The sequence below is a fragment of the Penicillium coprophilum genome (assembly GCF_028826855.1).
Source record: "Penicillium coprophilum strain IBT 35676 chromosome Unknown utg000004l_segment0_segment0, whole genome shotgun sequence".
NCBI classification, from domain to species: Eukaryota; Fungi; Ascomycota; class Eurotiomycetes; order Eurotiales; family Aspergillaceae; genus Penicillium; species Penicillium coprophilum.
The window spans coordinates 3,039,319-3,066,459 of NW_026622723.1; the positions used below are offsets into that span (position 1 = coordinate 3,039,319).

Genomic DNA, 27,141 nt, shown 5'->3' on the forward strand with positions numbered 1-27,141 from the left:
TCCTCGTCCTGTCCTGGGTAATACTACGCAAGCATCATTTTTCACGCTTTGGGAATCATAGTATCATGTACAGATCCAAAATAAAACAAACAATCCAATCCAATCCAGGTCTGGCTTTGATATAGTAGTTCCCGATACATAGAGCAAGATTGCATTGTCTTGCTGAGAGAGAAAATCCATGGTGCACTCTTACTTCTCGTAGTCCGCGCACTAAATATTATTCCTTCCAATCCCACAACTGTATGCCAAATTTATTGCATGTGACAGGCACAAGAAAAAGAAATTATATGTGAAAAGAAAGCATGAAACCGCAGAGCGGCTACGCTACTCGGTAAAGTCCTTCAACCTGGGGCCTACTGCCTGGGCTAATTTGCTTGAAGGCGTGCCAGTGGCTATATTGTTTTATAGTTTCCTTTCATCCACCTGTCATGTTGACTCGTTTGATATTACTCCGGATTCTCTCATAATGTGGAGAATGCTCCACGCCAAGATATATGTACGAGGCCGTGCTAACTTCATGTGGCGTTTTATTGGCCTTTGCACCAGTGAAATCGCCGTGCTTGGGTGATTAACTCCCGACAAGTCCTTCCGACAGATAACCAACTGCTTGGACCCCTTTATGATTGCAGACTAGAATGGTATACGAACTTTGCTTGGCCCACTCCCCAGCTTTCCCCGACATCTGGGGTAGGTCTATCTCTTCTGTATAGAGCACCACATGTGGTCCTCGAGTATGACGCATGTGACTGGCATGATGCCCATGAAATAAGCCTGGCATTATGAGGTCTCGCCAACCTTGGAAATCTTGCCAACTCACGAAATGCAAAAATAGCCTGTAACACCCGGGGATTGGCTATAACAAGGGAACAAAGAAAGAAGTGCCAAGTCACCTATAACTTTTATTGCCACGAATTATCTCTCTACAGCCTTTCCGCATTCATCTAGCGGGTCTGCACGATCCCTTGAGATCAGCCGAGCACAGTTTCCGTACATCTATTCGGTAAAGTCTACCGGGATGTACCATGTAAGCTCCTGGAGATTCATAAGTACCCGAGCTCTCAGCTTGATTCAATGATCTGCTGTATCTAGGGCTCTTGTTCTTTGACTGCCTGACTACCGTTCCTATAAATCTTCATTCTGGATTCAACTGCAAGACATTGTAACATGACATCAACCCTAACCCCGGCTACCCTCATAGCCGATGAGAAGCAGTGTTACTCTCACCACAAGGAGGATACGATTTTGCAATCCACGGACATAGCAGCAGAGCGCGGACACGCTGCCACGGACCAGTATGGTCGCGCACTGGTGGAACTTGATCGCTTAGCTGAGCGGCGATTGCGAATGAAGATCGATTTATATATTGTGCCCACCGTCGCGCTGCTATATCTGTTCTGTTTCATTGACCGTGCAAACATTGGTATTTTAATCCCACTCCTATAGCCTCGCCGACTCAAGCGGTGATACCTTTTCCAAGTTACTGACCACCTTGTCGCACATCAGGAAATGCCAAGTTGGCCGGCTTGGAGAAAGACCTGAAACTAAAAGGCAACGATTACAATAAGGTGTTGTCCGTCTTCTACATTTCATACATCATTTTCGAGGTGCCATGTAATATTGTCTGTAAATGGATGGGCCCGGGCTGGTTCCTTCCATTGACCACTCTGCTTTTTGGTATTTGCTCCCTTGGAACCGCCTTCGTCCAAAATATTCACTCTGCATCGGGAGTCCGATTCTTGCTGGGGGTTTTCGAGGCTGGAATGATGCCGGGTATTGCTTATTACCTATCGCGATGGTACCGGCGCAGTGAGTTAGCGTTCCGCATCTCGCTCTACATTGTCATGGCTCCGCTGGCAGGTGCATTTGGAGGTCTGTTGGCCTCGGCCATTCTAAAACTCGATCATTTCGGTAGCCTAAAGACCTGGCGCATGATATTCGCCATTGAAGGCATTATCACTATCGCTCTAGGTCTCATTGCCTTCTTCACGCTGACGGACCGTCCTGAGACTGCACGCTGGCTGAACCAAGAAGAGAAGGACCTGGCGATTGCGCGTCTCAAGTCCGAGCGTGTGTCTACGACTGAAGTCTTAGATAAGATGGACATCGCGAAGATGAAACGGGGAATTCTTTGCCCAGTCACGCTTGGAACTGCCTTTATTTTCCTCCTCGACAACATTACCGTGCAGGGTCTTGCATTCTTTGCCCCTACCATCGTGCGCACCATCTACCCAGAGAACAGCGTTGTCTCTCAGCAGCTACATACAGTACCTCCATACGTTGTGGGTGCATTTATTACTGTGCTTCTCCCCTTACTGAGCGGGTTTTTTGACCGCCGCATGATCTACTTTGTTACTTGTCCTCCTCTGATGATGGTGGGTTATATCATGTTCTTGGTTAGCAAGGACTCTATGGTCCGCTACGGTGCAACCTTCCTCATAGCTAGTGGTGCCTTTGTCTTCGGCGCCCTCTGCAACGCGCATGTCTCTAATAATGTAGTGTCGGATACAGCACGTTCTAGCGCTATCGGCATCAATGTCATGATGGGTAATATCGGTGGACTGATCTCTACCTGGTCGTTCCTCCCCTTTGATGGCCCTGACTACCATATCGGAAACGGATTGAACCTGGCGACATCGTCTTTGATGCTGATCCTGGGTGCGTTGATGTGGATGTGGATGAAATGGGACAACAAGAAGCGCGACAAGGCGAATATTGATCAGGCTTTGGCTGGAATGTCGCAGAAGCAAATCCAGGACCTGGATTGGCGCAACCCGGCCTTCCGGTGGCGGACATAGGAAATGAATCTGCCAGGCAGAAGGCTCTGGAAATAAACCCTCAGTAGCTATAGCATTTCTCCTAAATACTCATTCGTGAGAGCACTTCAGTGGTAGTCTTTTGCCTTCCCTGTTCAATCCCTACAAAAGATCTACTTGAAAAGTGTCATGAGAGATCATCAAGACTAAGTAAGTACAAAAATTACACTTTCCTCGAAGCCCCTGAAAATTATTGAGATGATTTAGAGGGCGAGGCTCAAAACGGCATTAAAGGTGTTTCTAGCCTCCCATCCATCATCCTATTGTTATGTCAAGTATAGTAAAACTGCTCGAAATGTGCGAAGCAACCTTTTGATATATACGTAGTAGCATTTGACAAGTATAGTTAACTTATGCAACCTTGATAAGTCTTGCGGGATATCTTTTTAGATGTCTTCTCAGATATTTCCTTAGATGTAATCTTTGTTATAGAAATTTTCTTCTATCCCTTAGTACCTAAAGTAAGAAAGACTGCAAAAATGGCCCAAATGCACGAAATAATACTTGATTAATGAAATTGACGAAACCTCTTTAGGCCCCTAGCACGGAGATCCTGGGGCACTTAACGCGCGACGCGTGCACGGACCACGCGATTTCAGCGCGTCGAATTGGACTCGTCCAAACCACCTTGATACCAGCATTTGAATTGTCCTTTGCTGCATTTCTTTTCACATCCACACCATGTCTTCCCGACCTGACTTAAAGGTATGAAATGGGAAATCGATTCTCTAAACCCCCGAATCCAACATCCACTAACTCGAATACTGAATTTACACAGGTCGACGACGAAGTCGGCTTCATTGGCTTCTACCGTGGCCTCCCTGAACCCGATAATAATGAAACCATCCGCGTATTCGACCGAGGCGACTGGTATTCCTCGCACGGTGCTGATGCCGAATTCATCGCACGCACCGTCTACAAAACAACCTCTGTGCTTCGAAACCTAGGCCGCAGCGAAACAGGCGGCCTCCCCTCGGTCACGATGAGCGTCACAGTCTTCCGAAACTTCCTCCGTGAAGCCCTTTTCCGATTGAACAAGCGTATTGAGATTTTCGCCTCGGCTGGCTCGGGCAAGAGCAACTGGAAGTTGGCGAAGCAAGCCAGCCCAGGCAACTTGCAAGATGTGGAAGAAGAGCTCGGCAGCGTGGGCGCGATGTCAATGGATTCTGCGCCTATTATCCTCGCAGTGAAGATCTCCGCTCGCGCAGCGGAGGCCCGGAATGTCGGCGTGTGCTTTGCTGATGCGAGCGTGCGCGAGTTGGGCGTCAGTGAATTCCTCGATAATGATATCTACTCCAATTTCGAGTCGTTGGTTATCCAGCTCGGTGTGAAAGAGTGTCTCGTGACCATGGATGCGGCTCGCAAGGATGTGGAGCTGGCGAAAATCAGGGCTATTGCGGATAGCTGTGGGATTGCGATCTCTGAGAGGCCTGTTGCCGACTTTGGTGTCAAAGATATCGAACAGGATCTTACAAGATTGTTGAGGGATGAAAGGTCTGCCGGTACACTGCCTCAGACCGAGCTGAAATTGGCCATGGGGTCTGCATCGGCGCTGATCAAGTATCTTAATGTCTTGACTGATCCTACCAACTTTGGCCAGTATCAGCTCTACCAGCATGATCTGTCGCAGTACATGAAGCTTGATGCCTCGGCGCTTCGGGCGCTGAACCTCATGCCTGGTCCGCGAGACGGTGCTAAGAGTATGAGCTTGTTCGGTTTGTTGAACCACTGTAAGACGCCTGTTGGTAGTCGTTTGTTGTCCCAATGGTTGAAGCAGCCTCTGATGGACCTTGCTGCGATTGAGAAACGGCAGCAGCTGGTGGAGGCATTTGTCGTCAACACTGAGCTGCGTCAGACTATGCAGGAGGAACATTTGCGTTCCATTCCGGATCTTTACCGGTTAGCGAAACGTTTCCAGCGGAAACAGGCCAACTTGGAAGACGTTGTCAGAGCGTACCAGGTTGCGATCCGTCTTCCTGGGTTTGTGAGCGCGCTGAGTGATGTTATGGATGAGCAGTACCAGACCCCTCTAGAGACAGAATACACGTCTAAGCTCCGTGGCTATTCTGACAGTTTGTCCATGCTTGAGGAGATGGTTGAAACAACGGTTGATCTTGCTGCTCTGGAGAATCACGAATTCATTATCAAACCTGAGTTCGATGACGGCTTGCGAGTCATCAGAAAAAAGCTGGACAAACTACGATATGATATGGATATGGAACATCGCCGAGTTTCAAAGGATCTGAATCAAGATATGGAGAAAAAGCTCTTCATGGAGAATCATCGTGTGCACGGTTGGTGCTTCCGGCTCACTCGAAATGAGGCGGGCTGCATTCGCAATAAAAAAGAGTACCAGGAGTGTTCGACGCAGAAGAACGGCGTATACTTTACTACATCCAACATGCAGTCCCTTCGCCGAGAGCATGATCAACTGTCGTCGAACTACAACCGAACCCAGACCGGTCTGGTTAACGAGGTCGTCAACGTCGCCGCTTCATATTGCCCGGTGTTGGAGCAACTCGCCGGTGTACTGGCACACCTCGATGTCATTGTGAGCTTTGCTCATGCTTCAATGCACGCACCGTCGGGGTATGTTCGCCCAAAGATGCACCCCCGAGGAACTGGAAACACCGTTTTAAAAGAAGCCCGGCATCCCTGCATGGAGATGCAGGACGATATATCCTTCATCACGAATGATGTTTCCTTAATTCGTGATGAATCATCTTTCCTTATCATCACTGGTCCTAACATGGGCGGTAAATCTACATACATCCGACAGATCGGTGTGATTGCACTCATGGCACAGACCGGCTGCTTCGTCCCTTGTACAGAAGCCGAGCTGACCATCTTCGACTGCATTCTTGCTCGAGTTGGAGCCAGTGACTCGCAGCTCAAGGGTGTATCGACGTTTATGGCAGAAATGCTTGAAACATCCAACATCCTCAAGTCCGCCACCTCGGAGTCACTGATTATCATCGACGAACTTGGCCGTGGAACTAGCACGTACGACGGCTTCGGCCTGGCTTGGGCTATTTCAGAACACATTGTCACTGAGATCCGCTGCTTTGGCTTGTTCGCAACTCACTTCCACGAGCTCACTGCCTTGGCAGACCGTTATCCCAAAGCCGTCAAGAACCTGCACGTCGTGGCATTCATTGGAAACGGCAATGAGGGCGAGACTGAGGCTGAAACCGAGGAACACAAGAAGCGTCAAGTCACCCTTCTCTACCGTGTGGAGCCAGGAATCTGTGATCAGTCTTTCGGTATTCATGTCGCCGAGCTCGTGCGCTTCCCAGATAAGGTTGTCAACATGGCTCGTCAGAAGGCCGAGGAGCTTGAGGACTTTACATCGACAACTGAAAATGGACAGGCACAGATTCCTGCGCCCTCGCTTGACAAATACTCCCAGGAAGAAGTGGAGGAGGGCAGTGCGCTCCTCAAGGGAATGCTGCTGAAATGGAAGGCGGCAACGGAGGGTAAAGAGATGACGGCAGAGCAAAAACGACAAGTAATGCGTGATCTGGCCCAGAGTGATGAAAAATTACAAGCAAATAAGGTGTTCCAGGGTATCAAGGCTCTATAAAATGTGAGCTATTCATGGGATTTGGCGTTCATGGAAGGCATGGGGTTGAGAAAGGCATTGCTGTATATTCGTCTTTTACATTTTCTGATGAACTAGGGTATTTTCTACTATCAACTCTTTTAGGTTCTCCTTATACCTTCAGTTATCCTATAATGTAACCAACTGGTTGTCGTGAAACTTCGCGCATCCTAATGCGGAGGCCAGTCACGTGTAGGTCGGTCTAGACGATCAACGCGGGATTGGGATGAAGCAACTTTATTCCAGAATCCAAGCGATCGTTCTTTTTATTGTCTTCGATTCGTTCTTTCGCGGCTTAACTTTACAGAAAATTTTCAATTCTGGGCCTGTGCTATCGCTGTGCCTCTAAATCACCTTCAACCGCCTCATCTAGCTATGCGCGCAAACCAAACGCGGACGGCCTGAACTACCTCGATTCATGCACCCCTTTTCTGTCCTCACCCTTGGAATCTTTGTCGCGGGCTATATTACCGCCAGGTGGGATCTTGTTACCCGTCTATACGAATTGGCAATCTTTGCCTGGGATCACGGTGTCGTGGTATGTCTTCCTCCGGCCCTCGGTCATCGGTCCTCAGCCCCCCTCCGCTTGCGACTTTATCAGCTTCGTGCCAGCACACATTAGCCTACCCAACGTTGCTAATTGTTCTTATTTAGACACGAACTGCGAAAGGATTTTTGTTTCTCTCCGTCTTCTTTTTCCTTCTCGTCCTGCCGATCCATCATCTCGCTGCTAAGGAGGGCCAATTGGTGAGCAACATTGGAACAGCCAAAGCTTTGGGCAGCGGTTGAAAGATGAAGCGCTTGGTGTTGGCTTAGAATTATTTGCTGACGGGACATGTAGCATCCACGCCACGTGAATCTCGGCGTCTCTGCGCGCGAACAGTTGCGTCGTCGAGGTTCGTTCTGAGACTCAGGTGGAGGATGACAATATGCTCATGAGCGATGGACTGTTGCGCGTATTCTGGCCATATGATCTCCCACGATCCTCGTCACCGGGTGTGATCGTCGGGTGGCGGAACTCGGAGCTTGATTTGTTTGTGCTCACGGTGCTGGAAGATGTCGAGGTACGTGGTTGCAACTGCCTTTTCTACTCGTTCGATCAAGCTGATTAGCCTTGTGATTAAATAGCCTCGAAATGTCGATAATGCGCTTCGGGCGGGAATTCTCTTTCGAAACAGCCCTCACCCAGTTGTGCGCATCTTCACTCTATGTGGACGCTCTCAGATGCATGTCCTCGGTTCGACCAACTCTCAGGAGCCTCCGACATCTTTCAACCCTTCCCACCTTGATGTGACTACAACTTCATCTCTGAAAGCCCCTCACATATTTTGCCCACCAGAGGCAAATCTGTCTGTCCAGGTTATCATGTATCACCGCCCGCACCCAACACGCATGGAATATATGTCGCTCGACCCGATTTCCCTGGCTTTGGGTGATAAAGCGACAAAGACGGAGATATGGGGCCCATCGCCAGACAAGATCGAATCCGAGGAGGAAGACAAGGCTGGGGTTAAGCTGTTGGTTGAGAAGCTCAAGTTTCACACGGTCGTCAAGCACATCCCATCACAGAAGGAGCAAGCCCTTTCACTCATTATCAACCAAGTTAATTGCGCCTACGAGATGGGGCAGCTCATGCACAAAAACAGTCATTTGATTGGAATTCGTGCGAAGAGAAGTATGAGCGTTGGAGAACGTGTTGTGGAATCGGCGACAACATTATGGGGGCTCATTGTCCTCTGCATTGCTCACGTTTTCTGGCAATGGATTTGGCCTGTTGTTACCCGCATTTTTGTCGTCGGGCTTGTATGCCACCGGTCTGTTGCGGAAATTGTCTTGCGGGTTCTCGAGTGGCGTGCTCGGCCTGATGCTGCTGCCCTCAAGGATATCTCAGCAACGGCCCAGCAATTTGATATCAGGCTGCAGCAATTCTGCTACTGGCCGATTCAATATGTCAAGCTTCGGCAAAGAAAGGACAACTGGGAGAGTGTCACGACCAGTCATCCAGACTACATTCGGTTCTATAACAGTCTCTGGCTTGTCGCCAATGACGTGATCATTGGCATTGCCCTGGGGTCCTATATCATTGATAATGCAAACTGGGTCGCTTCTCAAATCAACACTGTTTTGACTGGCTGGACAGTCGAGGGACTACAGCGCACTATCTCATGGCTAATGGATTGGCCAGCGGGTTTGAAACTCAACAATGAGCTTGCTGCTTTCCTCGGTGACTTGTTCCTATGGGTCATTGAAAACTGGGCCGCTTGTATTGCCAATCTTCAACCTTACCTTCCTGCTGTCATCTACATTGTTGGATGTTCAAGTTTTGCGGGAGCAAGCATGCCGATCGCTCTCTTTTCTGACCTTCTTTCGATTCTGACGGTACACATTTACTCCTTCTACATTGCCTCCGCTCGTATTTTCAACTGGCAACTCACCATTATCATTTCCCTTTTCCATCTTTTCCGTGGAAAGAAACGCAACGTTCTCCGCAACCGAATCGATTCATGTGATTATGACCTCGACCAACTCCTCCTTGGCACTATCCTCTTCACAGTCCTATTCTTCCTACTGCCTACGGTTGTGGTGTTTTACCTAACTTTTGCCTCGGCCCGCATGTTAATTATTTCAATGAAGGCAGCGCTTGACACCTGCCTCGCTTTCTTGAATCATTTTCCGCTCTTCGCATTGATGCTCCGCGTGAAAGACTCACGACGGCTCCCAGGAGGCATCCGATTCGAGCTTCGGAGTGAGCCAAACAAGAACCCAACGGAAAGGGACTCTTCTGCGCTTGTTTCTTACATCCATCTCGAGGTATGTCTTCGTAGTTCTCCAAAACATTGCCCTAAAAAAGCTGACATAGATTATAGTCTATTCCCCTCTCCCTGCGTGCAATGTTCGACCAGTACTTCCAGCTGGGCCACCGGCTCCGGAAACACTACCTCGCGCCTCGTGTCATCTTCTGCCTTATGACCGGTCGTTTCGTGCCACCTATCCACCGCCGCAACCTCTATAGCATGCAGTACAGCATGCTACCTGCCCGTCGGGCCGGTATGGCAGAGGTGTGGACATTGCTCACCCAGCCCAAGAAAGGCAGTGGTGGAAGCAGTGGCTCTGGGTCTATAGGTGGAGGTATTGGATCACTAAGTAATCCAGTGCCTAGGGTCCCGGCGAACTTTGGTCAGGGTGATCTTCGAAGACGGGGTCATCGCTAATACCAATCCAGCAACCAACACCTCTTGTAAATAATGCTGATAATGTTTTTATCCTAAAATAATACTCTTGATATTGTTCTGTCAGAATCAAGTAGGATGTAGGCATTTTTCCAGTTCTTTCCATGGGAGCATCATCAATACAGTGGGATTGAGAAGTTAAAGGATGCTGATTTGCTTGAAAATTGGGGGAAGTATCAGATTCCGCTGTTGTGGTGAGACACCCTATTTCTGGCTGAACTACTGCTGTGATGGAATTGTTCGACAAAACGTTGTGATACGTATACAACATGAATAGATTCAGGAAAAAGAAGGTATATCACATGGTATACTTGAAGAGATAGTTGTCTTCTGTATGACGGAGCTGATCATTGGTATATCTAATGAAAGAGACAGTGCGTCGGGCTGAAAGTAAATGTGCAGTAGTCGGTGAGGGCCAGAGTAAAATATAGGGGGCGGCGATGAGCGAGAGATAGAGAGGTAGGAAGAATGAAAGAGTGAGAGAAAGGGAGGATGAGCAGCAAAGACGGGGTCTTTTATGTCGGCGGCATTGTAGGTTAGGTGATAGCGTATTGGGGCACTAAGCCCAAAGAGGCAAAACTAACCGGATGTAGTAATCCACAGGTCCGCCGTTTATTATGTTGTACATGGAAAATGCATATTATCGCTGGAAATAACAGATGAAGCCAGACACAGGTTGATGGTACAATTCTCCACGAGGAAGAGCGATTCACAGTTTCAGAGCTCGGCGTCTGGCTTCAAGATTTCTTGAGGAATTCAGCATCTGTTTCACTGCTGCCGCTCTTTCGGGCATCTTCCACCATAGCGTCTATGCCTCGTTCCTTGAGAACTTTCTGCAAATATTACAATACCTTGTCAGACAAATTGAACCACTCAAAATGTATAGAAATATATAGAGGATATAACACAAGGCAGGACTCACATTCAAGCACCCCTTGTAGTTCTTAAACAATGCTTCACAATCATTGGATGTAGTGTTGCCGCGCAGGTATTCTGTTGTGGAATTAGCTGCTGCTATTCAACCGTATGACTGAGGGGCATAGGTGCATACTCTCGCTATACCACTTGAGAAAGCAAGTGTCATATTTCCTGGTAATATATTAGCTTTTGAATAAGATGTAAAAACTGGGTATGTTCACTATAACTCACTCTTTGATATCATTACATTCGGGGGCGATAGAAGCTGCCATTCTGGATGTGATAAGAGATAATTTATCAAAAAAAATATGCCGCAGACCTTGCACGCTCCTTCGTTAGTTGAAATTTGAGTGATCTAGAGGAATACGAGGAAAGAATGCGGTGACGACTTGGAAGATCGGCGGAAGTTCATACAAATCTCGCCACTCTGGGAAGGCGGTCAGGGCGGGCCTACCATTTCTCCATTGTCATTTTCTCGCCGCGACTTTTTTTTCGGGACCTTGGATCTTCATGTCACTGCCGTTCCGCGTTTCATCCCGTCATTCTTCCTTTCGCTAGATCAAGTGAACTGGAGCGCTGCTAGTCATCATGGACTCTGCAGAATTTTCCCCGTTCCAGGACAAGTTAACCTCCGCTCTGGTGCAGGTAACTCGAACCGTCGGACAGCTCTCGTCGGAAGACCTCAACTTCCATCGCACCTCCAGCGCAGATTTTTCTGAATCACTAGATGAACAGAGCGCGCGCATCATTGCACTGACCTCCGCCGTTATCAAAGCTGCCACCGCCGGCACCGATGTAACAGGGCCTACCCTTCACGATGAGGATTCCGTCGAGGACAATTGGCGTGGTGTGGTGGATGTGATTGATTCGCTTTTGGAAAAGGCTGATGCATGCTTGGATGAATTCACAGGCGTGATTAAGAAGCTCAGCCCGTCGCAGGAAGAACAGGCACCGATCAAGAGAGCTCCCAACTTCCCTACTGTTTACGACTATGGCCCTTCCAAGATTCCCAAGCCGCAATTGCTATTCAACCGAAAACCGGATAACACTGACATGGGCCCCTTCAAGCCTCTTCTGAAGTCTAAGCCCCATGCCATTGTCCCGTTGGAGAAGTGCTTGAAGACGAAGAAGATCGAAGATAGAACTGGTTACCCCCACCCCTACGAGGCGGAGATTCTTGCTTCAGAGTATCCGAAGTCGGTCTACCAGGTCTCCCCTCCGATTGAGTATTTGCCTTTTGAAAGTACCACGGCTACTTTCGTCGATACTTTGGATGGAGTCAAGGAAATGCTCAATGAGCTCAAGAAAGCGAAGGAAATCGCTATCGATTTAGAGCACCACGACGTCCACTCCTACCACGGTCTTGTATCTTTGATGCAAATCAGCACCCGGGATAAGGATTGGGTTGTGGATACCTTGCAACCTTGGAGGGAAGATTTGCAGATGCTGAACGAGGTTTTCGCGGACCCAAAGATCTTGAAGGTCCTGCACGGTTCCACCATGGATATCATCTGGCTGCAACGTGACTTGGGTCTTTATGTGGTTGGCATGTTCGATACTTTCCACGCTGCATCTGCATTGGGCTTCCCGAAGCGAAGCTTGAAGTTCCTGCTGAGCAAGTTCGTCAATTTCGAAGCTGATAAGCGGTACCAGACGGCTGATTGGCGCGCTCGCCCACTTCCACCGGCTATGTTCGACTATGCACGATCAGATACGCATTATCTTCTTTACATCTATGACCGCCTACGAAACGACTTGATCGACAACTCAACCGAAGAGGCTAGCCAGATTGATTACGTCAATGAGCGATCTAAGCTTGAAGCCCTGCAGCGCTATGAACGCCCTGTTTACGATGCCGTCAATGGACACGGCCCTGGAGGCTGGTACGATCTGTTGTGGCGCAATTCGGGTAACCTTTCCAAGGAACAATTCGCCGTTTTCAAAGCTGTTCACCAATGGCGCGATGAAGTAGCGCGCGCCGAGGACGAGGGCTGGCAGTGTGTTTTCCCCAAGCATATGCTATTCAAGCTTGCCATAATGATGCCGCTTGATATGGGATCTCTATTCCGAACCCTATCACCCATGACGCCCATTACGAAGGAACGGTCACATGATCTTTTGGAGGTTATCAAGCAAGCCAAGGTTGCCGGTATTGATGGGCCAGAATGGCGCGACGTTGCGCCCCCAAAACACATGGCCAAGGTTCTAGAGGCTGCCGCCCCGGAAGCCATCGATTTCCCCATTGCTGAACGCTATGAAACGTCTCAATTCTGGGGCAACGTCTTGGAAGCCAGGGAATCACCCCCTCCTCCGGCATATGCGCTTGCTGCCGGTGCTGAAGCTCTACGCCTTTCTCTTCCTCTGCCACCCATGCCGACGACCATCTCTGAAACCCGTGACCACCTCGGCACCGCAAAACAACCCGCTCCTGCTCCCGAGCCTACGCCTGCTCCAGCTCCCCAGGAGCCAGAGGAGAAGAAGTACTTCACCGTCAAAGACCTCGGCGCTCCCCGTAAACGAAAGGTCACCCCGGTTAACAACCCCGAGCAAGCCCTGGCCATCCCAGCCGACCTCGACGACACGAGCAACGAGCCCGACTCCACGCAGAAGAAGAGCAAAAAGTCTCGTAAGGAGAAGAAAGCCAAGAAAGCGAAGGCCGAGGGCGAGGCTCCCTTTGACTATGGCACTGCCGAAGCGGTTCTCAACGCACCGTCTGCTGCCACAGTCACCCACCCTCGCAAAAAGGCTTTCAACCCGTACACCAAAGCGATGGAAGCCCCATCAGGCGCGCGGAAGACCAAGCGGGAAACCCCCGGCAAGTCTCTTACATTCCGCCAATAGACGGCTGGTCCGGAGTCACAAAAGCATTTACGAATGGGGTTTTGGTTGGGTTTCTTGTTTAGTTAGCATTAGCGATACCCGTGCGTCAGTTGGAGGCTCTGGGATTCTACTTCTTGTATGTACATGTATAGAATATCAGGTTCTTCTCGACAGTAACATCAAATGTGTAAATTCACTAAAGGTTGGAATTATGAATTTCTTTCGTTTTTTTTTTTTTTTTTTTTTTTTTTTTTTCAGTTCTTTGCGCTCGATCAAAATCAAGTATGTTCTTCGATCTGATTGAGGTCCAAGACGTGACAGCCGGAAATGAGACAATGTTTCAGTTGAGCTCATGAGTTGGCTCAAAATCGCAGGTCTTGATATAGTTAATACGCATGGAATGAATGGTCAAGGATGTTGAGGTCGATCCGTCACTATTGGGGTTTAGTGCTTGTGATCTAACCCCCCTCTGCATTGACCACTCCCCGCTATACAAAAAGGGTATAACAAGAAAAGAGTAAACACAAAGTTCAACGGATAGACGGGAACATTAGTACTTTGTACAGTTTGATGGGATCTTCTTCAACAGGGGCCCAAAGAAGCATAGTAATAAGTTCGGAGAGTAATCTTGGAAGATGAGTGTGCATTGAAATAATTATGTATGCCAACAGAGGAATGATCCAGGAACCCAGTACGTGGTACTCCGTCTGTACCCCATACCGAGTATCTATGTTGTGTAGATATATATATATATGTAGTGCATACACCATTGAAAGAACATGCATACACCCATTGCCGATCCCTACTAGATCACAATGAAAGCAGCTGATGAACATGGATGTCAAAGGATTCCTATCCGAGCGCGAATTAGCGGAATCCCGGATGATTCCAACCGGACATGGATGTGTAGTACTTATAGATTACACTCGAATTTTGTATGCAAGTAACCATGGAAGTGATACACAGGGGTTGGTAAGTGATCTACAGAGCTTTGGCGTGTTTCATATATGACGGGATGGGATACATATTGGCCCGTGTGAATGATCGGCCGGATGGAAATGATATTGCGATAGTCATGAAGCCATGCTGCCATGATATCTACGTTTTGCGATTGTTTTATGTTGTATACTACGGAGTACTTAGACTAAAAATACGGTACAATATATATGGGAAAGTACTCCGTAGAACCCACCGACTCCACTCTCTCTGCCCCTGAGCCAAAAAAAAAAAGCATAGACCAATTTCTTAGGGGAAAAAAGAAAAAGAAAAAAAAAAAACCACAAGGTGGGTTGCACCCCCGCATAGTTTGATTCCATAGCTTTTGATATTAATCATATATTATCTGGATATTAATTATTAGGGGATATACATGGTACATGAAAGTACGGAGAACAGTTGGATCCAGGTTGGTATTCCCAATTCAATAGGAAAAAGAAAAAGTTGATATGTATAAGAAAAAGAGTACCGAGGTCTAAGACAAATAGACTTCGATAGGTGGTATGACTTGAAAGGCAGAAGTACTCCGGAGTACTCAATCCAGTCAAAGATTAGGCGCGTATGTTGTAATTAATTGATAAGGCAAACCCCGAGAGTGGAAATCACCTTTTGATTAACGTGGTACCCAGATCTGAATTCAACCCGAAGAGTAGTTGGAAGGTTATATCCACCTTCATATACATATTCTTCCGATTCATCTACAACATAGAGAGTAGAACATTCCCGAGACATCCACATGGAGGTCTCGTGGGCTTAGCCTGAATAGTCCAAGTCCTCTTTTTTTTTTACATCAACGCAGGTACCGATTAGCCCCTGCAGACATGAAACCCGTGTCACCTTCCTGTATGGTTCTGATTGTGGTTTTATATATGTTGTAGGTTGTCAATAGTTTTTGGTATTTTCTTTCTCTTTTTTTTTTTTTTTTTTTGCTTTTCAAGATAGATCTGACGTCAAGTATGAACTTGTAAAATGTATGGAGATGTCTAAACTCCATTCCCCATAGAAAATGGAAGGGTGGCGAAGTGCATTGGGCCAGGGGTAAAAGAGAAACCCTTGCATAACTACCACATACGTATTCCTAGATGATTTTAGGTAGGTAATAAATAGGATGTTTAATATCCCAATCAAAAATACCATACCAATTACATACTTCCCCAGATGAAATTACCAAAAAAAAAATATTATTTGACATTTTAACCCTTACTCTTTTAACCTTGGAACCTTTCCCCCTCTGATTTGTTTTCTTCCCCTGATCCGTTACGGTCTCGAAACCCCTCGGTACGGGTTCAACCTTTTTTTTTTTTGTCTCTTTGCTTTCGTTCTATCCCACAATGTCTGTTGCGACGATGCTCCAACCTGCGAGACAGTCGCGGGCATCCTCCTCCTCTTCCTCCTCGTTTCAGCCCGTAGCACGACAGAACACAATGTCGTCGCACGATACTCGGTCGCTCCGTCAATCCAAGCGGATGTCGGTCACAGCTTTGTATCTTTCCATGTCCGCCAAGGATCGAGACTTGGAGATTTCGGATGACCTGGCACGAGGTACGTTTCATTCTGGCGCCTAAGGGACCCGCGTTAATCCCCCGACAGCACAAAAGCACCTACGAGATCTGAAGTCGAGGATCTCATCACAATCGAAAAAGAACTTCGTATTGGAGAAAGATGTGCGATACTTGGACTCGCGGATCGCATTGCTTATCCAGAATCGAATGGCCTTGGAAGAAGTAAGAATTTCTATCGAACATCGACACGCAGTGACTGATCTCTCATCTTTCTAGCAAAACGAAGTCGCCAGCCATCTCGACGATACCGCAGACCCGCAGGAAGGGTTCTTCCCCAACGATGAACGAACCCAGAAGTACGGCAATCTACTTTTCCTCCTGCAATCCGAACCCCGTCACATCGCCCACCTCTGCCGACTAGTTTCCATGGCCGAGATCGATTCCCTCCTCCAGACCGTCATGTTCACCATCTACGGAAACCAGTACGAGAGTCGCGAAGAGCATCTCCTGCTTACTATGTTCCAGTCCGTTCTCACCTATCAGTTTGATAACACACCAGAGTACTCGTCCTTGTTACGGCAAAACACCCCAGTTTCGCGCATGATGACCACATACACGCGCCGTGGTCCTGGTCAAAGTTATTTAAAGCAGGTGCTGGCAGATCAGATCAACGCTCTGATTGAGTTGCGGGAAGTGGATCTCGAGATCAACCCCTTGAAGGTTTATGAAAGCATGATCAAGCAAATCGAAGAAGAAACTGGCTCCCTCCCGGATTACTTGGCACGATCGGTGACTGCTGAAGATGCTGCCGATAATGCGCAGGTGCAAGCCATCATTACGCCACGTTTGAAGATGTTGACGGATATTGCAAACGGTTTCATCACAACCATCATTGAATCGGTAGACGAGGCCCCCTATGGTATTAGATGGATCTGTAAGCAGATTCGCAGTCTGTCGCGCAGAAAGTACCCCGATGCTCAGGATCAAACCATCTGTACTCTCATTGGTGGTTTCTTCTTCCTACGCTTCATCAACCCGGCCATTGTTACTCCTCGCTCCTACATGCTGATCGATGCCACGCCCACGGACAAGCCTCGCCGTACCCTGACGCTGATCGCCAAGATGATTCAGAACCTGGCCAACAAGCCTTCCTACGCCAAGGAGCCCTACATGGCTAGCCTCCAGCCCTTCATTCAGCAGAACAAAGAACGTGTCAACAAGTTCCTGCTTGATCTGTGTGAAGTTCAGGATTTCTATGAAAGTCTGGAAATGGACAACTATGTGGCCTTGTCGAAACGGGACCTTGAACTACAGATCACTCTCAATGAAATGTACGTCATGCACGGTCTTCTTGAGAAACACACGGGAGCGCTCGCCCAAGACCAATATTCGCACCTGTCTGTGCTACTCCAAGAGTTGGGCGGTGCCCCCCCTCAGGTCCCCCGCAAGGAGAACCGAACCATCACCGTGCCTCTGTTCAGTAAATGGGAGACTGCTCTCGATGACTTGACAGCCGCTCTCGATATCACCCAGGAAGAAGTATTCTTCATGGAGGCCAAGTCAACCTTTGTCCAGATCCTGCGATCCCTGCCTCAGAACACCTCAGTCGCGCGCCGACCATTACGCCTCGACCGCATTGCCGAGGCTGCAGCAACCTTGAAAAACGATGCCGTGATGGTGCGCAAGGGCATCCGAACCATGGAACTCCTCAGCCAGCTACAAGACATGGGTGTGATTGACCGCTCTGACGAGTTCAGTTTGCTTCGTGACGAAGTGGAGCAGGAGTTGGTGCACCTGGGCTCACTCAAGGAGAAAGTCCTAGAAGAGACCCGGAAACTCGAGGAAGTTTTTGCGACGATTCGCGACCACAATGCTTATCTGGTTGGCCAGCTGGAGACATACAAGTCTTACCTCCACAACGTGCGTAGCCAGTCTGAAGGCAAAACCCGCGGCGGCAAGACGCCAAAGAACCAGGAACTTGGCCCGTACAAGTTTACCCATCAGCAGCTGGAGAAGGAAGGTGTCATCCGACGCAGCAATGTGCCAGAAAATCGACGGGCGAACATCTACTTCATGTTCAAGAGTCCGTTGCCAGGCACCTTTGTCATCAGTCTGCACTATAAAGGTGAGTTTATGGGCTTGACCTTTGGGAGGGAAGAATCAAATCATTACTAACGCATCATTTAGGACGAGCCCGTGGGTTATTGGAGCTTGATCTCAAGCTGGATGATCTCCTGGAGATGCAAAAGGACAACCTTGAAGACCTTGATCTGGAGTATGTCCAGTTCAACGTCACCAAGGTGCTTACGCTCCTGAACAAACGATTTGCACGAAAGAAGGGGTGGTAAAGGCGCTATACGCCCCAGGCTTCTCAGAGAGTCCTGCCACCTTTTGATGAATGATGAGCTCGAGCAGAGGTCGAACAGCTCCCCCATTTCCTCTGTCCGGCCAGGTCCTCTTTTCTACCCGACGATCGACCGTGCCCTAGGCACTTAATCTTGCGATGATGATGGACGCCCATATATCATGCTTTTCCATCGCGCCGCCCTCCTCCCCCAATCGCTCCCAAATATTGGATTGGTTGACTGCTCATGACTGCAATCTCCCCGTCCATGGAGTTCGGGCGAATGCCCTTTGTGAATGTTGCTGAAACACGAACATAACCCTTAATGGAGAATTATCAAGGCCCTCTCCCCGCTGGTACGGGGGATGCCGATGATCCTGTGATTTTTGGTATATCCTTTTGTGTTCGTTCCCCTTTCGTATCATGCCTTGCCTTTTTCCCATGTCTCTCCTCATCCTTTCCATGTCTATACCCAGCGCAAAGTTGTTGCCATTTGTTTATCCCCCGGTTTCATTGGGGCTCCGAGTCCTATAATCCCCCGGCATGTCTTTCTGCGTCTTTTTATTACCGCCCAGGCCTCTCCGGTCCTCATGCGCTGTGTATAATAATGTCTGTTTGCGATGCAGAAAGTTGAACTGTTTTGAATTGAATACCCGTATGTTATGTGAATTTATATGCAGAGTGTCTAGCAATTTGAGCTTTGATATATGGTTGCCTTCGGCCAAATATGCCCATGGGAATGCTGGTGCCCACCAGAGTGGATTGATCACTGACACCTCGACACCGCCACGTTTGCCCCTCGCCCCTTTTCTCAAGTGAAATCTTCTCCTTGATGTCTATGAGGACAAGATATGAAAATCAAAGTCAGATTCGGAGTCGAGAACTCAGACAGGAAGCCCTATATTCATAGCTAGATGTATACATGTTATACTCCGTATACCAAAACATATCCTTTGGACCCAAATGACAACCCAATAACTCACCAGACCAGTCAATTTTCAAAATGAGGATAGTCCTTCCCCTGTAAATCTCGAGCAAAAAGCCATCTGAGTAGTTCCATTGTTATTATTATTGTTCAATAGTTCCAAACCACTGTGGAATCCCCAAGCCCTTTTTTTTGTTCTTCAAAAGTGGCCACTTACGCCAATCCCCACCCCCCTCCGCCTCCCGCCCTTTTTCCAGAACAAACACTCTCCTTTTCTCCCTCGATCATATACCCCCAAGCAATCAAAATGGCGGCCACAGAATCCCAGCTGCCTACCGATCCCAAGTACGACCAGTACGACTTCCCCACCACCGCTCCCGAAGCGCAGCCTGGCCACCCCGGCCACACCTCCCCCGAACAGGATGCAAAGGTGCACCAGCTCCGCGCTGAGCTCGAAAAGCTCGGCTACACTGAGCGTTTGGATACGCTGACCCTCCTGCGATTCCTGCGTGCCCGCAAGTTTGATGTTGAGGCCGCCAAGACTATGTACGTTCCTCCATTCCCGCCGGAGGGCATAGATGCCTTTTTTTTTGTGGAAAGTTGCCAGAAAGCTTTCTATCCCAAGCCTGTGGCTTCCGGTTCTTATCGAGACCTGTCAATCTAATTTGAAATTTCAGGTTCATTGCCAGCGAGAAGTGGCGCAAGGAATTTGGCACCGATGATCTGGCTCGCAACTTCGAGTACCCCGAGAAGGAGGAGGTCTCTAAATTCTACCCTCAGTACTACCACAAGACGGACAAGGTTGGTTTTCCGTGGCTTCCTCACCTCTCTGCGGATGCAATACTGACATAGTCCAAAAACAAACAGGATGGCCGCCCCGTCTACATCGAGAAGCTCGGCAAGATCGACCTGACACAGATGTACAAGATCACCACCGCCGACCGCATGCTGCAGAACCTGGTGACCGAGTACGAGAAGCTGACCGACCCACGTCTGCCTGCTTGCTCTCGTAAGGCCGGCAAGCTGCTCGAGACCTGCTGCAGCATCATGGATCTGAAGGGCGTGGGCATCACCAGTGTGCCGTCCGTCTACGGATACGTCAAGCAGGCCTCCGACATCTCCCAGAATTACTACCCCGAGCGTCTGGGCAAGCTTTACCTGATCAACGCGCCCTGGGGATTCAGCAGCGTCTTCAGCGCCGTCAAGGGTTTCCTTGACCCCGTTACCGTTAGCAAGATCCACGTCCTCAGTAGCGGATACCAGAAGGAGCTTCTTTCCCAGGTCCCCGCTGAGAACTTGCCCGTTGAGTTCGGCGGCTCTTGCAAGTGCGCCGGTGGCTGTGAGCTCTCCGATATGGGCCCCTGGAAGGAGGCTGAGTGGGCCCGCCCCCCTAAATGGGCCACTCCCAAGGAGGAGGCCCCTAAGGAGACTGCTGAGCCTGTGGTTCAGAATGAGGACCCTGGATATGAGAAGAAGGACGCCGAGGGTCAGGAGGGTGTTCAGACTAGCGCTTAAGCTTGCTGAGGGCTTTTTCTTGGCTTGTTTGGAGCTCCAACAAGCTGACAATCTCCTTTTATATGGCGACTGAGAACTTAACTTCAGATAGGGATGTTCATTTTCCAACCCCGATCAACTTGAAAACCTCAAAAAATATTACCTGGGGGTTCCGACAATTCCTCAACACAACCCACTCTCCCCAGACATACTGGAAACTCTCTCTGGTAGTTTCAACACCTATTCGCCGATCCCCACAGCATGTGGACTCCTTTCTCTAAATTCGCTGTTTGCGTTTTTGCCTTCTTTTTGTTCTGATCTAGATATCACGGAGAGCTTGCTTCTGTTTTTGCTTTTGCCTATCAAGATAAGCAGCGTGTGCTGCCACTGCTCTCAGTATAGAAGGGACAGGACGTGATGAAATTTAAAAGCGAGTTGGTGTGAAGATGGTGTTTAGCTGGTTGTTCTTTGTTGGTAGTGGGTATACACGAATGATCACATATTGAAATAGCAGATGGTATGTCTAGGACACAAGTTGGGCCTTTGTTTCGCTTATTGCAACGTAGTAGCAGTAGAAGTGGCAAGAGTAATAAGCAACAATATCTGCCTTTGCTATAGAGATAGCAGACGAGTTTCCAGTCCGAAGGAATGAAACATAAGATTTCGACTCAACAGAGCCATCAAGAATAAACAAGACATGGTATCATGATCCCGAGAACAAGCCCTGGGCCCCGAAACGCCCCCAAGATTGCAGAAGCACCCCAAAACAGAAATAAAAAACATACAGAAAACGCTGGTCACTAATTCCCATAGTACTCAAAGCCCTCACTTGGTCATACTCTCCACCACTTCAGCAGCACGCCCAGCCCTCTCGGCCTTGCCCACTGTAGTTGCTAACGCATGACCCTCCGCACCAGCCTCGGTATTCACATTGCCCTCGCCCTGCAAACGCAGCAGCATCCGCAAAGCATCCTCATAGACACCCGCGAAATCCCCACTCTTCCACCGTTCCTGCTCCTCCTCCGTCCCAAGTGCAACATTCAACGTCCACGCAGGATCGTAATTTCCAGGGGCGCGCCGCGAATGCGCCGATCCAGCTCCATTCGTAGAATCCACATCCATAACATCCGCCTCATGGCCGGGCGTAGTGTTCTCAGTCTCATTATTCGATTGGGGCTGCTGCACACTCGCAGATTTGCCCATCTCGGTATCGTTATCGACATCTTTTTCTCTCCCCATCTCATGATCATACTCCTCTTCCTCCTCCTCAATCATCTTCTTCAACTGCGCGGCATATTCCTTCGCCGCACGTTTCGGCGCATCCCGTCTCTGCTGTGCAACAGTCGTATTGAGCGATTCCAGCTGCGCATATAGCGACGTCACACGCGACGCAAGATCCGTATCGAATGCCTCGTACTCGACTTGTTCTGTTGGCGCGGTGAAAGCTGCCGGGAATGGGAATTGTGGTGAAGTGGAGTCTAAGCCGTTGATGCTGATTGAGGTTGAGGCTGATTCGAAGGTTTGGTTTATGTACTATGTTGAGATTAGGGTCTGTAGGTGGTGTGTAGGTGGTTATTCTGATCTTACTTCGTCGATTAGCTCCCGGACGCGTTCGCGCATCGGATCGGGCGTGTCATTGTCTGTTGCGGAAGGGGGAAGTAGAGGTCGAGTTTTCGGCGTGATAATGCGACTGTGTTGGCATAGAGGTAGGTGAAGTCTGCTGGGGACTGGAGCTCGACTTTTCGGTAGTGTGGTGCTGCCATGATTGTGGTTGTTGATGTTTTTTTTGTTCCCGCGATTTGTTGCAGGAGATGGGCCTTGGCGTTCCCAGATCATCCCCGCAAACGATGTCATCGATGTTGCATCGACTTGCTTTTGGTGTTTTTGTGTTTTGCACTCTCCTTTGCTTCTTGTCTTGTCCATTACTCTTCTTTCTTTTGTCAAAATAACTACAAGACTCCAACTCCATCAATCATCCTATATCCCTCCTTTCTGATACCCCCTAAAATAATGCGAGTGCAGCATATCCTGTGATGAGCTATTGGGATGCGGTAACACTATCTAGTACATCCCTTTCTATACCCTCACACACACCATGGAGAACTCGCCTTCCATCTCCCTCGTGGATAATACCGTCCCACAGCAACCCACCGGTGAAGCACTCCAACCACGCACATCCACCCTCAGTCAACAAGGAAGTTTGACGAAGCACTTGAGTCGTGCATCCGTCCATAGCCAGCTCGCAAAACGGAAATACGCAAAATGGCAACCCCAAAGACTGGGTATCGCACCCGACACAAACGACTCGCTCAGTCGAGAATCGTCCCAGGTGCGCGGAGAGTCAATCTCCGCAAGCTCCGCTGGAGAAGGCAGCAGGGGTAGAGACGTCGAAACAGCACAGCTTGCGCCTTCTCGAGTGTCAACTCATAACAGCAATGGCAGCGCCCAGCTGAACGGAGTAGGAGACCAGACCAACGGCCGCGAGGAGACCAAATCGTACTCGGAAATGGACGTTCTCTACGAGAACCAGCGGGGCTGGTTCTTTTTGGCGTTCCACGCTACTCGCAAAGCTCGCTGTTGAACTTTGATCCCAGCGCCTGGATGACCCAGGACCGCAGAGCCAGTCCTGTTAATATCACGAATGCCCAGCTGCCTGATCCGAGCTGGGAATGGGCGTGGAAGACATGGTATGCTGATATGTCTGGTGATACCGATGAGCAAGGCTGGCAGTATTCTTTTTCGTTTTCCTCATCTTCGTGGCATGGTACACAACCGTGGTTTCATTCATTTGTTCGGAGGAGACGGTGGGTGAGACTACGGACTAAAGCTCATCAACGGCGGACCCTTGGTCGCTCGGACTTTGAGAAAGCGCATATGCTTACTGAGGACTATTTTACTATTCATTCGTCCAAGGTCAGAAGTCGGGACCAGAGCACTGCCGGACTGTCCCGGGTGGAATCCGGGTTGAATCGTGCGAGTATGACGGTTGATGAGGAGCCATATGTCGACGAAATTGGGGATATACCCAGCTTGATGCATGCTTTGAAATTGGCTTCCATTGATCGAGAGAAGATTGATGCACTGAAGAAGTTTATCGAGGACGGGGGCGACGAGCTCTATTATCTGAATGACAAGGTGAGCTAGACTATCTTTCCTACTCTGTATGTTGAGACCAGGCTAACTCTACATTTTCGAGCATCAGATACCAGATATAATGCCCATGTTCCTATTCCAGACCTCCCGCTGGCAATTTGTAACATATCTTTACGGTGTCATTCGTGAGCTGTCTCAAACTCCCAGTGATTCTGATAAGGACGCCGATGCAATCCAACGCAAGAAAGATAATCTCGCTCGCGCTGCAGAATCTTGCAAGCGCCATATTACCGGTCCGGATGTTTTTAAAGGTGATCATGGAGAGTCAGCAACGGGATTGTTAGACTTGACTCCGGTAACCAAGCAAGATACATTAATGTCCAAACGACCGGTCTTGGAGGAGCGAGCGAGGTCAACGAGGCGGGTATTCAGGGGCATTCCCAAGGCTGCGGAGATTGACCGTGAAGGCCACATCTATTAATGTAATAAAACTCAGTATACGGAGTAAGCGAAATACATATCATTTCTGGTGAAAGCAAAGTATAGACCATCCGGCAGAGCCAAGCTCCGGCCACCGCCTACCCGTTCGGCGGCCAGCAATTTTCGGGGCAAAAAGGTCCATCGAAAAACACCTCAGCAACGCGCCCAATTCTTGTCCTTTTATTCATGTCTCCGGTGCCACTAGAGCATCGTCCCTTATGCTCTTGCGTGGCTGCCCGTGTCTAAGGAGGCGTGTGTCTGCCGTCTTGGACACTGTCGCGACTGGCCCCGATGAGCCTCTTCTGTTTCTCTATCCCCGCTGGGCTGCGCCTGCTTTGCAACGCCGACAAATATCTTCCCTGAAACCGAGTAATGTTCCAGCAAGGATAGGTCATACTTCCGGTTCCCCATTCCGCGCAGCAGTCCGCCCCCTACCCCTCGTTTTCTCGACACTCGCGCCAATGGATTTCCTCTGGGTCTTCCTCTTCGGCTCCTGACGGTGCAAACTTACAATATGCCCCTCCATTGGCTGGAGAGCACCTTAAGATAAATGAAGGCAAGGAAATTGGCTCCGAAGATTTGAATAAAAGTGGAGGAGGCCGGCTCTCCGCAGGCCAGAGACAACCTATCAATGCGCTCACAGATGTCGAACACGCCACTCCGCGGATACCACTACGTGGCTTCGCGTTGACGAGAGCAAAGAGAATACAGAAGGGTCGACTGCACAACAAATCCCCGCACGCAAAACCTTCGTCTCCCACACAGAAACAACTTTTTTTACGAAATACATCGATTCGAGATCGGAAGAAGTTACGGTTTCGCGAATATATGAAGAAAAAATACCAAGCTCGCTCAGCAAAGCTCTACGACAATGCTTGGTTTGATACTAAAGACATTCTGGATCAAGTGTACCGCGATATTCGGAAAAATCCCAAGAAGAGTCTGAACAAGAAAGAGATACTTGTACCGGAGGAGACCCTCGCCCTGTTCTCTGGTGTGACTCGTCATACGTTGAAAGATAATATTTGGTACATTCCGATCCACAATGGATGTCGTGTGCACATCCTACCTGCAAGTCAGAGCAAGGGATTACTCCGTCGAGTCGTTTTGAGTGCCACGGACCATATTATGGCGCTGGTGGAAGGGCATTTCACCCGCGCGCAGAGCCTACAAGCCATGGGGGATCCCCTTGTTGATATCCACAAACCACCGGTCCCAATGTGCCTTTCTCGCGGCGCGATGCAGCGCTCGAAGCTGCCTGTGCCGTTGATCCGTGGAAATTGGCATTTCGGTGAAACGTCGGATGGCAGCTCAAATCTAGACGAGATTCTGCTGCCTCGTCCGGTTATCGCCACCGTGAAGGAGTTCAACGAGCACATCGAGGATGTCACTTCTGCGAGGCAACCAACGCTTGATGAGAAGGCCATGTCTTTGTCAAAGCTTCCGCACGTGGTCCGGATTAAACTACACCTGGAGGCGCTATTCATGGCAGAAGCATACTCCAATTACATCTCGACTGCAGCATTGAATAGTGCGCTGGAATTTCTTTGTCGACATGAGTTCCTTGAGACTGCTCGAGCTTTGTGTTCATGCACAGAGCATGTAGCTACCACTGATACATATAACATCCTGTTGCGGGCTGCTGCGCGGCGTCAGGATGTGGGCGTTTTCCGTCATTTCCTGCGGACAATGCCTAAATTAGACATGCGTCCAAACCCAGAAACATGGCTTGCATTGCTCAGCGCCCTGGTCGTCCCCAGCGAAAAAGCCCAACTCATTGAACATATGGTCCAGCGTGGTCACATGTCCAATCTTTCCACCATCCACAGCGCGCTCCAGGAGACAATCCAAGATTCGCTTTTGGTGCATTTAGACAGTGGGAAAGATATAGACTCATTCATTGGCCTCATGACCAATACATGGGGGGGCTAATTGGTTTAGCCCCTCCGTGATCGGCCAGATGTTCAGTGTGGTTGCTCGATTGAAGGATTTTGATTCCATAGACCGGCTCATGGAAATCTGCATCGAGAACAATCTCACCGTTGACAGTTACCCGCTCAGCCATATTGTGCAAGCCCTGGGCGCGAAAATCCACATGGCTTTGCATTATACCCTGCGGTTTTTCGAGCACCCTTTGTTCGAGGTGACTGCACAAAATTGGGAGGATTTGTTTTTGGCCGCATTTAGACGCCGCCAGTATAACCTTTGTCTGGTTATATGGCGGTATTCCTGCATGAAGAGAACCGTTACCTACAAGATGAAGCAGGCTGTTTTGGCTTCCTTATGTCGCAACGCCTCTTTCAGTAAATCCACGAAACTTGACAAAGATTTGTGGAGCTCCGACGCCGGCAAGGTCATTATCGGTATCGACGTGCACCATGAAAGCTACAGGCTTCCAGATTCCATTCTGAACGATATTCCCTCCGAGTTCCGTCACAATCCTGTTCTCTACCTTATCGGATGGAAGCCCCGGGGTGAGAAGCGTGATCTCCAAATCCGCCTTGCCAATGCCCTCATCAAACGCGACCTCATTCTTGGTGCAACCCGCTACGCCCCCCAGCATCCTTCCCCGATTATGCTGGATGCAGCGTCCATCTTGGACAAGGAATGGCGTGGTGTACCGCGGCCACTGACTTGGAAGATGCAAAACGCCATTCAAGTTCCCATCGTCCGTAAGGACCAAGACCGAGATCAAGAGAAAGACAAAGACCAATAATCTCCCAATCCTCCCTTTTGCATCATTGTGCATTCTTCGATCCTTCTTCCTTTTTGACGCTAGCGTGTTGCATGAATATCCCATCTGGCGGGCTTGTTTTGGTTGGTGTTTGTTTGGTATACTCTAGTCTTCCCACTTCCCTGTCACCTTGTATCTTATACTTGTACATTATCTGAAAATATAGAACCATAGAGCTGTAATTTCCAGAA

The 27,141-nt window shown here is 49.1% G+C and overlaps 10 protein-coding genes across 10 annotated transcripts; 7 read left to right on the top strand and 3 right to left on the bottom strand.

Annotated features, from left to right (window-relative positions):
* Positions 1 to 1,164: 1,164 nt before the first annotated feature.
* N7500_005580 (uncharacterized protein) lies at positions 1,165 to 2,795 on the top strand (the record flags this gene model as incomplete). The annotated part of the gene is made up of 2 exons (XM_056676724.1): positions 1,165 to 1,420; positions 1,504 to 2,795. The coding sequence occupies 2 exons, from the start codon at positions 1,165 to 1,167 to the stop codon at positions 2,793 to 2,795; spliced, it is 1,548 nt and encodes a 515-aa protein (XP_056531724.1).
* A 699-nt stretch (positions 2,796 to 3,494) lies between these two features.
* N7500_005581 (mismatch repair ATPase MSH2) lies at positions 3,495 to 6,396 on the top strand (the record flags this gene model as incomplete). Its single annotated transcript, XM_056676725.1, has 2 exons — positions 3,495 to 3,518; positions 3,592 to 6,396. The coding sequence occupies 2 exons, from the start codon at positions 3,495 to 3,497 to the stop codon at positions 6,394 to 6,396; spliced, it is 2,829 nt and encodes a 942-aa protein (XP_056531725.1).
* A 947-nt stretch (positions 6,397 to 7,343) lies between these two features.
* Positions 7,344 to 9,626, top strand: N7500_005582 (phosphatidylinositol N-acetylglucosaminyltransferase; the record flags this gene model as incomplete). Its single annotated transcript, XM_056676726.1, has 3 exons — positions 7,344 to 7,478; positions 7,543 to 9,225; positions 9,282 to 9,626. 3 exons carry the CDS (start codon positions 7,344 to 7,346, stop codon positions 9,624 to 9,626), a joined length of 2,163 nt encoding a protein of 720 aa, XP_056531726.1.
* A 316-nt stretch (positions 9,627 to 9,942) lies between these two features.
* N7500_005583 (uncharacterized protein) lies at positions 9,943 to 10,272 on the bottom strand (the record flags this gene model as incomplete). Its single annotated transcript, XM_056676727.1, has 2 exons — positions 9,943 to 10,156; positions 10,229 to 10,272. The coding sequence occupies 2 exons, from the start codon at positions 10,270 to 10,272 to the stop codon at positions 9,943 to 9,945; spliced, it is 258 nt and encodes an 85-aa protein (XP_056531727.1).
* A 109-nt stretch (positions 10,273 to 10,381) lies between these two features.
* N7500_005584 (uncharacterized protein) lies at positions 10,382 to 10,834 on the bottom strand (the record flags this gene model as incomplete). The annotated part of the gene is made up of 4 exons (XM_056676728.1): positions 10,382 to 10,477; positions 10,567 to 10,637; positions 10,696 to 10,733; positions 10,794 to 10,834. 4 exons carry the CDS (start codon positions 10,832 to 10,834, stop codon positions 10,382 to 10,384), a joined length of 246 nt encoding a protein of 81 aa, XP_056531728.1.
* A 316-nt stretch (positions 10,835 to 11,150) lies between these two features.
* Positions 11,151 to 13,403, top strand: N7500_005585 (exosome nuclease subunit RRP6; the record flags this gene model as incomplete). The annotated part of the gene is made up of 1 exon (XM_056676729.1): positions 11,151 to 13,403. The coding sequence occupies one exon, from the start codon at positions 11,151 to 11,153 to the stop codon at positions 13,401 to 13,403; it is 2,253 nt and encodes a 750-aa protein (XP_056531729.1).
* Positions 13,404 to 15,709: 2,306 nt separating this feature from the next.
* N7500_005586 (Ras GTPase activating protein IRA2) lies at positions 15,710 to 18,228 on the top strand (the record flags this gene model as incomplete). Its single annotated transcript, XM_056676730.1, has 4 exons — positions 15,710 to 15,920; positions 15,969 to 16,102; positions 16,157 to 18,005; positions 18,068 to 18,228. The coding sequence occupies 4 exons, from the start codon at positions 15,710 to 15,712 to the stop codon at positions 18,226 to 18,228; spliced, it is 2,355 nt and encodes a 784-aa protein (XP_056531730.1).
* A 1,228-nt stretch (positions 18,229 to 19,456) lies between these two features.
* On the top strand, positions 19,457 to 20,664 carry N7500_005587 (SEC14 family lipid-binding protein; the record flags this gene model as incomplete). The annotated part of the gene is made up of 3 exons (XM_056676731.1): positions 19,457 to 19,695; positions 19,827 to 19,950; positions 20,017 to 20,664. 3 exons carry the CDS (start codon positions 19,457 to 19,459, stop codon positions 20,662 to 20,664), a joined length of 1,011 nt encoding a protein of 336 aa, XP_056531731.1.
* Positions 20,665 to 21,468: 804 nt separating this feature from the next.
* N7500_005588 (uncharacterized protein) lies at positions 21,469 to 22,566 on the bottom strand (the record flags this gene model as incomplete). The annotated part of the gene is made up of 2 exons (XM_056676732.1): positions 21,469 to 22,176; positions 22,231 to 22,566. 2 exons carry the CDS (start codon positions 22,564 to 22,566, stop codon positions 21,469 to 21,471), a joined length of 1,044 nt encoding a protein of 347 aa, XP_056531732.1.
* A 172-nt stretch (positions 22,567 to 22,738) lies between these two features.
* Positions 22,739 to 26,932, top strand: N7500_005589 (uncharacterized protein; the record flags this gene model as incomplete). Its single annotated transcript, XM_056676733.1, has 6 exons — positions 22,739 to 23,181; positions 23,238 to 23,778; positions 23,840 to 24,197; positions 24,295 to 24,590; positions 24,640 to 26,079; positions 26,177 to 26,932. 6 exons carry the CDS (start codon positions 22,739 to 22,741, stop codon positions 26,930 to 26,932), a joined length of 3,834 nt encoding a protein of 1,277 aa, XP_056531733.1.
* Positions 26,933 to 27,141: the final 209 nt, after the last annotated feature.